We start from the raw sequence: 10,628 nt of genomic DNA, 5'->3' as shown, positions 1-10,628 counted from the left end.
GGCCACGTCCGGCGGCGGCGGGGACCGATGGCGGAGCCGGCGCGGGGCACCGAGCCGCTGTGGCGGACGCCTCCGGGCCGCCTGGCCCCGCCGCACGTGTACCGCATGGCGGAGGCGTTGGGTGCCGAGCTGCGCCGTCTCTCGGGCCGCTTCGGGCCCGACGCCGTGGCCGGGTTGGTGCCGCCGGTCGTGCGTTTGCTGGAGCTGCTGGAGGCGTTGGTGGCACCGCTGGGCTCCGAGGGTGAGGCGCTGCTGTGCGAGCAGCAGGACGGGGAGGTGAGTGGGACCCCCAGGGGAGCAGGGAGCTGTCCCCGCTCCCCTCCCCGGTGGCTCTTCCCTCGGGGGAGGTGCTGATCCCTCTGCCCTGTTCCTAATTCGGGGTCGGCTTTGAGCTGACTGTCCCTAATCCCTTGGGGTGGCTCAGACCGAGCTGTCGCCAGCCCCCAAGCCCGGCCCTGACCCGGCGGTCCCTGTCCCCCAGGACGTGGAGCAGAGGCTGTGGGAGGCCGAGCGCCGGGAGCGAGCCCTGCGCGGCCGCCTGGCTCAGCTGGAGGAGCGGAACCAGCAGCTCCTGGGGCAGCTGGAGGAGAACCACCAGCAGGAAGGTGGGTGTCCGGTGAGCTCGGGGTGCCCTGCCACCTCTGCCTCTCCCCGTGGGGGTGCTGTCTGATGCAGGCCACGGGGTGCCCCGCACCACCATAGGTTTTGAGGCAGGATATCCCTGGGCTGAGCTTGGGATCCCAGGAAGGGGGTGGGGAGGGGCGTCCCAAAGACGTCTTTGGGTCTCCGGAGTCGCTCACACGCATTTCCCCCACTCTGGGAACAGACAGCACAGCACGGAAGGAACGAGAGGTGATGCTGCGGCTGAAGGAGGTGGTGGACAAGCAGAGGGATGAGCTTCGTGCCCAAGCACACGAGATCGTCTGCAAGAGCCGAGACACGGAGGCGGTGAGTGCCTGGGGACCTGCTTTCATGTCACCTCCCCGGGGCTGCTGTCACCACTCGTGATCCCGCCGGGGCAGATGGTGTTCCCACACGGTGCTGCTGCCCTGGGTGGTGGCCAGGCAGTGCTCACTCCTGGCTGTCGTTGCCTTTCCAGCTGCAGGAGCAGCTGCACCGCTTCATGTCCATGAACGAGGAGCTGCGGCACAAAGTGGCCGTGGTGCAGGCGCAGCTCAAGAGCGCTCTGGAGAAGAAGTCAGACCTCGAGGCCGCTGTGCTGCAAACCCAGAGGGAAATGAGCAGGAGGAGCAGGGCCGCCCCCGAGGCATCGCCGCCACAGCCTGGCCAGGTGAGCTGCAGGACCTGGGGCTGCCCGAGCACGGCTCTGGGGGCTGCACTCCCCCCTCACACTGCCCATCCCCAGGAAGGAGCAGCACCGCTGCCTGCAGAGGAGTCTCCATGCCAGGACACGGGCAGGAGCCCAGCTCAGTGCTGCTTCTCCAGGGAAGAGCTGCAGCAGATCCTGCAGGAGCGGAACGAGCTGAAGACGAACCTGTTCCTGGTGCAGGAGGAGTTGGCCTATTACCAGCGGTGAGCCACGTTTCCTCCTGTCCCTGGAGGGGCCTGTGGCCCATCAGAGTGCTCCTTGCAGCCCCAGGCAGCATTTACTTTCAAAGCTGTCAGCTAACCCCTGGGCTCTCTGTTCCAGGGAGCTGCTGAACGAAGAGAGAATCCCCAGCTTCTTCCTGGACGCGATGAAGTCGACAATCAAAAAGCAGAGAAGAAAAATCAGAGCCAAGATGCTGGGGACAGCAGAGGAATCAGCGAGCAGGTGAGTCCAGCTGCAGGCAGGATGCATCTCACACACTGCCACTGCTCTTCTGTGCACTGTGAGGGATCAGCCCTGGACTCCAGCTTTGTTTCTGCCTCCTGCCAGAGAGCAAAGGTTCACTGCCCGTGCTGGGTGCCCTGGCGCAGTGCAGGGAATGTTGTGGGGCTGGGCTCTTTCACATTGCTGTCACATGTCACACACCCGCTGCCTGTGTTGTGCTGGCTCATCCTTGTGTGGATATGACAGTGGGGAGGGGAGGTGACAGGGCGTGTGGTCCCTGCACAGCATTCGACACAGGACTGTGGAAATGGCACTGGAGGTGTTCCCTGTGAGATGTCTTGGGCAGCATTGGTTCCAGCTCTGCTCAGCACTGGGAGGGGAAGCAGAGCTGTATCTTGCTGCCTTGCAGGGGCTTCAATAAAGGTCTGAAGAGAGCTGAGCTCGTCTGTGCTATTCCAGCCTCCGGCTGCTGCTGCTTGCATTGGGGTGCAGGGGGTCTGTGCATCCTGGAGTGGATCTGGGGCTGGAGCTGAGGCTAAATCCCAGCCTATAGAGGTCCTGTCTCTGCTGTTGGTGCTGCTTGGAGCCAGCAAGGCAGGTTTGCTCAGCAGTGCTCCTGGCTGGGACTTGCTGGGCCAGGCTGGCTGGGGTGGGGATGGGTCCTTCCTACCTGCCCAAAACATTTATTAGAGGCAGAACAAGATTTTCAGGAGAGTAGGGGTTTCCCCCAGTCATCAACATAGCTTGTTTTTCCTTGTGCACCCTCAGCACACTGGTGGGAGCTGTGTTCTTATACCTCCAGGAGGTAAAGAATACTGCTCACCCCACAAGGCTGCTGCCTATCAGCTCCTGCCCTGCCATCCTCTGGGGTGCCATCCCACTGTTCTGCAGGTTTGACTGTCCTTAACTTCACCCCACGCTGCAGCTGATGTTGCTGATGGCACCCTGAGGCTGAGCTCGAGCACAGCCCTGGGGCCTCTGCAGGGCTGGGATGTCCCCTTGCAGCCCCACTGGGTGATGGCAGTTCCCTGAGCAGTGTGCCAGGGCTGAGTGCCTGCAGACTGCAGCGTGGGCTGTGGCTTCTGCTGCTGCAGCCGACTGGGACAAAGTGTCTGCTGAGCAAGTGCTGGGCCTTGGAGCTGCCTTCTGAGAAGAAATCTGTGGGCTGGGAATGCAGCTGGCTCTGGGACACGAGTGTGGCAGTGGCTTTGGGAAGCAGCGGATGGTGAGGGCTTGGGGAGCACAGCACTCAGCCTGGGTTTTGTCCCTGCTTTGTGCCGCAGTGAGGAAGAGGAGGGCTCCTGGCTCCCAGCTCGAGGCGCAGACTGTGTGGATGCTCAGCCTCCAGGATCCAGAATCAGGAGTTTGTAAGTTCAATCCGGCACTTGGCTGCTGGTGGGATGTAGATATTCAGCTCAGCTGTGTGCTCGATGCCCGCTGAGCTCAGTGCCTACCCCAGGACACTGCTGCAGAGTGGGTGTGTTTGGCTCCTGGGAACATGCCCTTCCCTGGGGCCACCATGCAGCTGTGCACGTGGAGGGGAGGGCAGGATACGGCCGCTTCCAGAAAGGCTCCTCTCCCCCACGCCTGCTATCTGCTCTCTCTGCAGCTTTGGGCTATGGTATCAGGGCAGCAGCAAAGACCCCCCCGTGCCCAGCTGCTCTGGAGCCTGGGAAATCATTGACTCGCTGGACACACAGCTGGAGCCAGTGGGAGAGCACGAACCGGACCAAGGGACACCAGCACTCTGACCCCACTGGATCTGATTACAGCATCACTGGGAGCCACACAGTGCATGGCTGGGATTGCTTGACTGACACAGGGCAGCTCGGCACCTCCGGGCTCCTTTCTCCCCGTCCTGCCCCACCTGGGTGTTTCTCATCACCCCTTCCATCATCTCCCCATCCCTGCAACGTGAAGATGGAGGGCTGGCTGGCTGCTGCCCTGCGGTCGCCGTGCCACGCTGAGCACGCACTGGTGAGGGCTGGGTGGCCTTTGGGAGCACGTGTTGGATGTGGGGTGAATTGGTTTTGTGCTGGGACTCGTTCCTGCTGTTGGAAACTGGAAAAATTCAGCAATCTTCATGCTTATGGGGGCACGGCCATCCCCACGGGTCACGTGCTTCCCAGCTCTGGGACTGGAGTCAAAAATAAACTGGGCTCTCATTTTTCTGATGAGGTGCCCGCTGCAACCTCCACTCTGTCTTTGCATTGGAAGGAGCCCAGGGGGCAGCTCGGTGGGTTTGGGGAGCTGTTCCCCAGCACAGCCATGGTTGTGCCGTTGCCCATACAGAGAGCTGGGCTGGGGGCAGGGGCTGTGGGCACCCTAAGTGACCCACGATGGGAATTGGGGCCACTGGGGCGCAGCGTTGGAGGCGCATGAGTTAAATCCCATACGGGGAAATCCCATCTGCCTGTGCTCAGGAAGGAAAAAGGTGTTTCCTGTGCATCTGCTGACACACAGCTCCTGTGGGACGTGTAGTGGGATGGAGCCAGCGGCGGCAGCAGGCTCCAGAGCCCGGCTGGTTTTAGGCCAACCTGGGGCATGCTGCGTTCCTCGTGGACCCCAAAATCCATCCCAGACCAGGACAGCAGGAGAAGAGGGGATGGCTGTGCCCTGAGGTGGACGGCAGAGGGGAAGTGGATGCCTTGGGGACAGGAGGGACATCGGCTCAAACAGCCTCAGGGGGCGGTGGGGTGGGCCAAGGGGCGATGCTTGTGTGCTTGATGCTTCCCTGCAGGGGGGGGCTGAGCCCTGTGCCATGGCAGCAAAGGTCAGAAATAGCTGAGGCTGTGGCATTCGCTGCCTCCTCCTTCCCCCTGCACCCCTGGCGTGGGACTGGGACACCTCCTCCCACATTTCCTCAGGAAGAAACCAAGGCTGGCGGGAGGAAGAGGCTGAGCTGCAGGAGAGGGAAGCACGGGCAGATGGACAGACACAGCCCCGGCGGGATGGCGAGCACCCGCCTGCTGCTCTGCCTGCAGCTGTGGCTGTGGGTTCAGGGCTCTGCCCAGGAGCTCGACCCCGACGGCAGGAATGTCTGCAAGGTGGACAGGTAGGTGCCACCACGTCCCCTCCGCCCGCCTGTCCCAGGTAGCATGGGGTGGGATCCTCTGTCTGCCCTTCTGTGGGTGGAGCCCAGCGATGTCGGGGCTCTGGGCACCCAAATCCTTGCTCTGTGGGGTTGTTTCCCGTAGAGCAAGAGAGCGTGGGGCAATGGGGGAATGCAGGAGTGCTGGTTAATGCTTCCACTTTGAACAATATCAGAAACGTAGTGGGAGCCAATCCTAAATGGTGCTTGGAGTTGCTGGCCCTGCTGCTTTATCACTGCGTTGCATCTCCCATTGACCTCTGTCAACGCAGCACCCTTGTGTTAGTGCCTGGTTTTGGGGTGCTAGCAAAGCTCTCCCAAAACACTACGGGACCCATCTGGGCTCTATAGCTGCAGTGCCAGCAGCATGAAGCACTCCTGTCCCAGAAGCCAGCCCTGAAGCCCAGCAACGACTTAAATTTCCTTCTATTTTGCTGGCTTCCTTCCGGAGCAAGCCCCCGCAGCCTCGTGGCTTCCCTGTGCGTGAGGCCAAGCCCAAGGGGAGCACTCCTCCGTAGGTTCTTGTTCAGAGCCCAGCAGCTGAAGGCAGCATCCCTCAGCCCTGGGCACTGGCTGATGTTCCCTGTTGTCCCCAGCCCTGCCCCAGGCCTGGTGTGCTGCCCCGGCTGGAAGCAGGAAGGGCGGCAGTGCACAGTGGGTAAGTGGTGGGTGATGCTTGAAGTCCCCCTCCCCAAATTCTTCACCCCCACGTTTGGCCCCACGTGTTTCCTCCCACCCCGCGGCATCACGGAGAGCCCTGGATGCCCCCCTGTGGTGGGAACGGGGGAGACCCCGCTGTGGGTGGGATGCAGTGGGGGGGAGTGGGGTGGTGGGGTCCCAGCCGGTGACGTGCCAGCCCTGCTGCTGCAGCACTCTGCCAAGGGGAGGACGCCTGCGGGCCGGACGAAGTGTGCGTGAGACCTGGGCTGTGCCGCTGCAAACCCGGCTTCTTCGGTGCAGATTGCAGCTCCCGTGAGTGCCTCACCCCTCCTAGCAGCCCTGCCCCGGCTATGGGGCGCTGAGAGCTTCCTCGTCACCCCCTCACCGTTATCCCCTTCCCTCCGTAGCCTGCCCTGCGAAGTACTGGGGCCACGACTGCAAGCAGCGATGCCCGTGTCACCTCGGTGGGATGTGCGAGGCGGAGAGCGGGCGCTGCATCTGCAACCGCGACCGCTGGGGAGAGCTGTGCCAGTTCCACTGCCCCTGCAGCCCCTACGGCCGCTGCGACCCCACAACCGGTGCCTGCCGCTGCGAGCCGGGCTGGTGGGGCCCCGACTGCAAGAGGCAGTGCCAGTGCAACCTTGCCAGCTCACGCTGCGACCCTCTCACCGGGCACTGCCTCTGCATGCCGGGCTGGTGGGGAAGGAAGTGCAGATTCAAGTGCTCCTGCAACTTCTCGCCCTGCGCCCAGGAGACGGGCAATTGTAAATGCAAGGCTGGATTCTGGGGGTCGGCGTGTCAGTGGAGCTGCGATTGTTTGCACGGCTCCTGCAACCCTCTCAATGGGCACTGCAGCTGTGAGCCAGGTTTCCAGGGCAGGAGCTGCCGGGACCCCTGCCCAGCGGGGACGTACGGGGCCCAGTGCGTGCACAGGTGAGCTGGTGACAGCAGGGGCACGGGGTGAAGGTCGCTGTAGTTGCACTCATCCCTTTGGTTGGGCAGGGAGGTGCATCTGGAGGTGGGGGTTAAGAGGTGTGGTTGGATGCAGCATTGGTATTGCCCCTAAGAAGCATCCCACTGCTGCTAGAGGAGAGCTCTGGTGTCATCCTAAAATCCTGGGGTTGTACTACAGCTCAGCATCTGCCCTGGGGTTATTATAGAGCCCTCAGTACTCCCAGCTATCTTCATGTAAACGAAAGTACCACCATGGGGGGAGATCTGTCTTTTGGAGGGGGGGGGGGGAGTGTCGAGGCCTCACTGCCCCTGTGGCCATGCAGCTGTGGGAGCTGTGAACGCAGCCAGCCCTGCTCACCCGTCGATGGCTTCTGCACGGCGTGCCAGCCTGGCTGGAATGGGACCCTGTGTAAGGAGCACTGCACGCCCGGCTTCCACGGCCAAGGCTGCCTCCAGCCATGCCCTCACTGCCGGCAAGGGGACGTCTGTGACCCAGAGACCGGATCCTGCCCACGCTGTGAGCCTGGCTGGACAGGACCCAGGTAACACAGCAGCATGGGCAGGATGCGGCCGACTGTGCTGGCTGGGTGGGGGGGGTCCTGGTGATGCCTCTCTCTCCCATCAGCTGCAACAGCTCCTGCCCTGTGGGGACGTTTGGTGATGGATGCCAGCTGCTGTGCCCTGAGTGTGTCCAGGGGAGATGTGACCCTGTGTCGGGTGACTGCATCTGCCAGGCTGGCTACTGGGGAGCCAGGTAAAATGGGGAGCAGGGCGGGAAGCTGCTTGTCCTGTGGGCATTTCCCTCCTTCCCTCTCTCTTTCAGCTGTAACGACACCTGCCCGCAGGGCTTTTTTGGGGTGAACTGTTCCTCCCCCTGCCAGTGCTCACGAGGAACCTGCCATCCTGCACAGGGTGACTGCATACTGAGTAAGAGCAGCTCTAAATTCACTCTCTGGTGCTGGGCGTGGGTCTGGAGCATCCTCCCCAGGGACACGGATCCACCTGTGGACATGCTGATCCCATCTTCCCCACGCAGGTGTGACAGACCACGCAGCTCTGGCTGCTGCCATCCTCATCCCTCTCCTCCTGCTACTGCTTTGCGTTGCCTGCTGCTGCTGTGGTGCTGGCCCTGAGGATGCCAGAGACAGGTATCGGTGCAGCTGTACCCCTTCACTGCCAAACCCTTTGTCCCCTTCACACCGTGTCCCCCATGCAGGGCAGCCATGCCAGATGACAACATGGTGGACAGGATGAAGCACCACGTGCAGGGCGTGCTGGCCAACCTCGGTGCCATGATGCCTTGCTTCGCCCTCAACAGCTCCAAGCTTCCCAAAGTCACGGGTGAGAATGCAGATCTGCTGCCAGCCCTGTTTTGTGGCAGGGAGCCTGCCCAGCCCCTCTGCAGGGCTCCCAGACCTCATCTGCTTGTCGTCTCCTCCCCAGTTTCCCACCACGATGCAGAAATCCCCTTCAACCCCAGCTTCATCGAGACGCCCTCAGCAGCGTGGGCTTCAGACAGCTCCTTCTCCTCCTTTGACACCGACAATGAAGGGCCTGAGTACTCTGTCCCTCCCAGAGAAGGTGAAACATGGCTCCACCTCCCCTCCCAGCAAAGCCCCACTCCCCTACAGCCCTCGGGCTTCCCAAGGACCTGTGCTGGGCCCGGGCTGTTGTTTTTATTCCCTCATTTTCCCCTCCACAAGGACGAGCCAAGGCCATACTTGGCTTCATTCAGTGGGATGTGCCCTGCAGCCCCATTTCATAACCCACTCCTGCAGGCAACCCTACAGCACGAGGGTCCCCATCCCAAGGCCTAGTGCTACCCATGCCCCCACCCCAGGTGCTAACACCCTCTCCTTGTCCCACAGGGGTCCCGCTGCTGGCAGGGGCTGAGCTGCAGACCGGGGCGTCCACCCCCAGTGAGGTGCTCCCTGACCCCACTGCCTTCAGCTCTGAGGATGTCTTGCAGCCCTTCACCATTCCCCGCACCTCAAGCATCGCCAAGGCCAAGCGGCCCTCTGTCTCCTTTGCTGAGGGGACAAAATTCAGCACAGCGGAGACCCCCAGCCCCGGGCGGAAGCCGAAAACACTGTGGGGACCGTCCAAGCTGTCCCTGCAACCAGGAGATGTGGGGACAGAGACCACCGCCGAGCAGGCAGCCAGCGATGGTTATGAGAGCCCTGATCCCCTCAGCAAAGGGGATGAAAGCCACCGGCCATCACCTCGGGCCACGCCAGGAGGCCGCCGGCGGATGGTCACCAGCACCAGACACGTGGCCCAAAGGGTGGAAGCCCTCGAAGCAGCTGCAAAAAGGGGCAGCTGGGATGGGAAGAGGAAGGAGCCCAATGTCACCACCATCTATGTGACGGTGGGGACGGCTGGGCAGGACCCCAAGGCTGAGGGGGGTGGGGAGGGTCCGGTGCAGGCCGTGCTGAAGCGGTTGGGCAGCTTGCAGAGAGGCAGGTGGGCTGCCAAGGAGGAGCCCAAGGTGAGGAGGAGCATTGAGGGCATCCAAAAACCACCCCGCCGGGCTCTGGCACAGCGCAGGGATTCGGCAAATGGATGCAAACAGAGGGAGAGCGTGCTGGGGGCTCCCGGTGAGCTATGCTCTGGAAAACAGCAGCATCCCTCCGGGAAGAGAAAGTCCTTCCCATTGGCCTCAACAAAAAGCAACGGGAGCCAGGATGGGGCTGGTGAGGGCCTGGGTGCTGCAGAAAGGGGCAATAGTCTTGAGTTGGCCCTAAGTGTGAAAATGAAGGGCCAGGCTGCCCAGGAGGAAGAGCCGAAATACGAGAACGTGAGCAGCAGAAGTGAGGATGCACCGGCTGCCCCTACAGCCACCTGAGCCCCCAGATCTGAGGCTGAGGCACAGGGAGACCCACAGGACCTTTCAGATTGTCCCCAGCCTGGGAGAGCAGAGATCCCCCATGAAAGCTGGGGCCTGGACACACGGACTGTTCCCATTATTGCCCCTCCCTTCCTGCCGTGCTTCATGCAGCATCCAGCTGAGCGCAGCCCCAGAGGGTCGTGGTGCTTTGGAGCTGTTTTCCATCTCCTCTGTTCTATGTCCTGTACAAAAGCTGGATGGGAAATGACTTCTTGTGGGTGCCCTGTGCTGCTGCCGGCCCTGTCCTGTATCACTGTGGTGCTGGGATAGGGTGAGGGTGCTGCTGGGTGCTTGAGGAGCCAGAGCCCTCATGGGAACTGGGTTTAGATGTATATAGGTGCTGGAAGTTTCACGCTCATCTTTCTGTTATTTCAAGTGGCACAATGTGGAAATAAAGCATTACCGAATGAGTTTGGTTTCCCAGCTGCATCCAAACCCAAAGACATGGACAGAAATACTCTCCCAGGTTGGGTTTGCCAGCTCCTTTAGGCTTTTATTTGTTTGTTTCATTTTCTGGCTCTGCTCGAGCAGTTCTCAGTAGCAGGGATGGCTTTGGGCTGGGAGCACTCTCCTTGCTGCTTTGGGATTTGGGGCTTGGGGCGTGTAGGCACGGAGCTGCTGTGCAGAGCAGGGTTTGCTTTTTCCCCTTTTGCTTCCCACGGGAGCCCACCTGTGCTGTGAGGCACCCGATCCCCATAGCCCCACACAGAGGAGCTTCCAGCACTCCTCCTGTTGAGGATCCCGCTGGCATTGTGTGTGTAGCACCAGATCTTCCGGGACACAAACAGGACGCGCAGCGCCCAGCTCTGCCCTGCCCACTCCTTGTTTGGAAGCTATTTCAATGCAAGGAAAGACGCACGGTTTATCCGCACGCAGCCCTTACCAGTTGGATGCCTTCAGCCCGAAGCCACCACCACATCGGAGATGCGCTCTGAGCCCCGCATGCAGACGGTCAGCAATGTCTCGATGCAGGAACAGGCGTCCTGCTTTGAGGAATCACTGCTGCTTCTGAAGTTTGAACACCGATGGGCTCAAAGCTGAAGCATCTTCGCCCCGCGGTGATGGCACAGGGAAGACAAGCAGAGGGATTTGGGCTGCAGCACGGTCCTGCCGTGCCCCCTGATGCACCGGTTGCAGCATCCCACTTTGAGCCCATCCTCATCCCCGGTCGCTCTGTGTCACCGCCTCTTCGTGCCAGCGCTGCTCCTCTTTCCTTCTGCTTTCCTCCCCTCCCCGTTGTTTACTCATTCCCAGGGTGTATT

The 10,628-nt window shown here is 61.5% G+C and overlaps 2 protein-coding genes across 3 annotated transcripts; both read left to right on the top strand.

Annotated features, from left to right (window-relative positions):
• The first annotated feature begins 6 nt into the window (after positions 1-6).
• RILP (Rab interacting lysosomal protein) lies at positions 7-3,965 on the top strand. Its single transcript, XM_065731827.1, has 8 exons — positions 7-276; positions 482-605; positions 827-948; positions 1,100-1,291; positions 1,367-1,533; positions 1,652-1,774; positions 3,058-3,141; positions 3,384-3,965. Exons 1-8 carry the CDS (start codon positions 28-30, stop codon positions 3,523-3,525), a joined length of 1,203 nt encoding a protein of 400 aa, XP_065587899.1. The 5' UTR covers positions 7-27; the 3' UTR covers positions 3,526-3,965.
• An 81-nt stretch (positions 3,966-4,046) lies between these two features.
• Positions 4,047-9,451, top strand: SCARF1 (scavenger receptor class F member 1). Of its 2 annotated transcripts, XM_065731824.1 has the most exons (12): positions 4,047-4,395; positions 4,642-4,829; positions 5,462-5,523; positions 5,736-5,837; positions 5,933-6,458; positions 6,803-7,021; positions 7,105-7,233; positions 7,303-7,406; positions 7,516-7,627; positions 7,696-7,820; positions 7,923-8,060; positions 8,348-9,451. In XM_065731824.1, the coding sequence occupies exons 2-12, from the start codon at positions 4,702-4,704 to the stop codon at positions 9,322-9,324; spliced, it is 2,622 nt and encodes an 873-aa protein (XP_065587896.1). In that variant the 5' UTR covers positions 4,047-4,395; positions 4,642-4,701; the 3' UTR covers positions 9,325-9,451. The 2 variants fall into 2 exon arrangements, with proteins under 2 accessions (XP_065587896.1, XP_065587895.1); XM_065731823.1 differs by lacking the exon at positions 4,047-4,395 and having other exon boundaries at positions 4,477-4,829.
• The last annotated feature ends 1,177 nt before the right edge of the window (positions 9,452-10,628 follow it).

Source organism: Cyrtonyx montezumae, unplaced genomic scaffold (assembly GCF_038088225.1).
Source record: "Cyrtonyx montezumae isolate F1298 unplaced genomic scaffold, pur_monq_1.0 scaffold_15, whole genome shotgun sequence".
Lineage (NCBI taxonomy): Eukaryota > Metazoa > Chordata > Aves > Galliformes > Odontophoridae > Cyrtonyx > Cyrtonyx montezumae.
This window is presented reverse-complemented; position numbering and strand designations above follow the sequence as displayed.

Bases quoted from the DNA above. Each gene is read 5' to 3' on its own strand.
- RILP (XM_065731827.1), top strand. From the start codon at position 28: ATGGCGGAGCCGGCGCGGGGCACCGAGCCGCTGTGGCGGACGCCTCCG. The intron at 606-826 runs GTGGGTGTCCGG...CTCTGGGAACAG, and splicing joins GGAGAACCACCAGCAGGAAG to ACAGCACAGCACGGAAGGAA. The intron at 3,142-3,383 runs GTAAGTTCAATC...CTCTCTCTGCAG, and splicing joins GGATCCAGAATCAGGAGTTT to CTTTGGGCTATGGTATCAGG.
- SCARF1 (XM_065731823.1), top strand. From the start codon at position 4,486: ATGCTTGTGTGCTTGATGCTTCCCTGCAGGGGGGGGCTGAGCCCTGTG. The intron at 5,838-5,932 runs GTGAGTGCCTCA...TTCCCTCCGTAG, and splicing joins CGGTGCAGATTGCAGCTCCC to CCTGCCCTGCGAAGTACTGG. The intron at 7,022-7,104 runs GTAACACAGCAG...CTCTCCCATCAG, and splicing joins CCTGGCTGGACAGGACCCAG to CTGCAACAGCTCCTGCCCTG.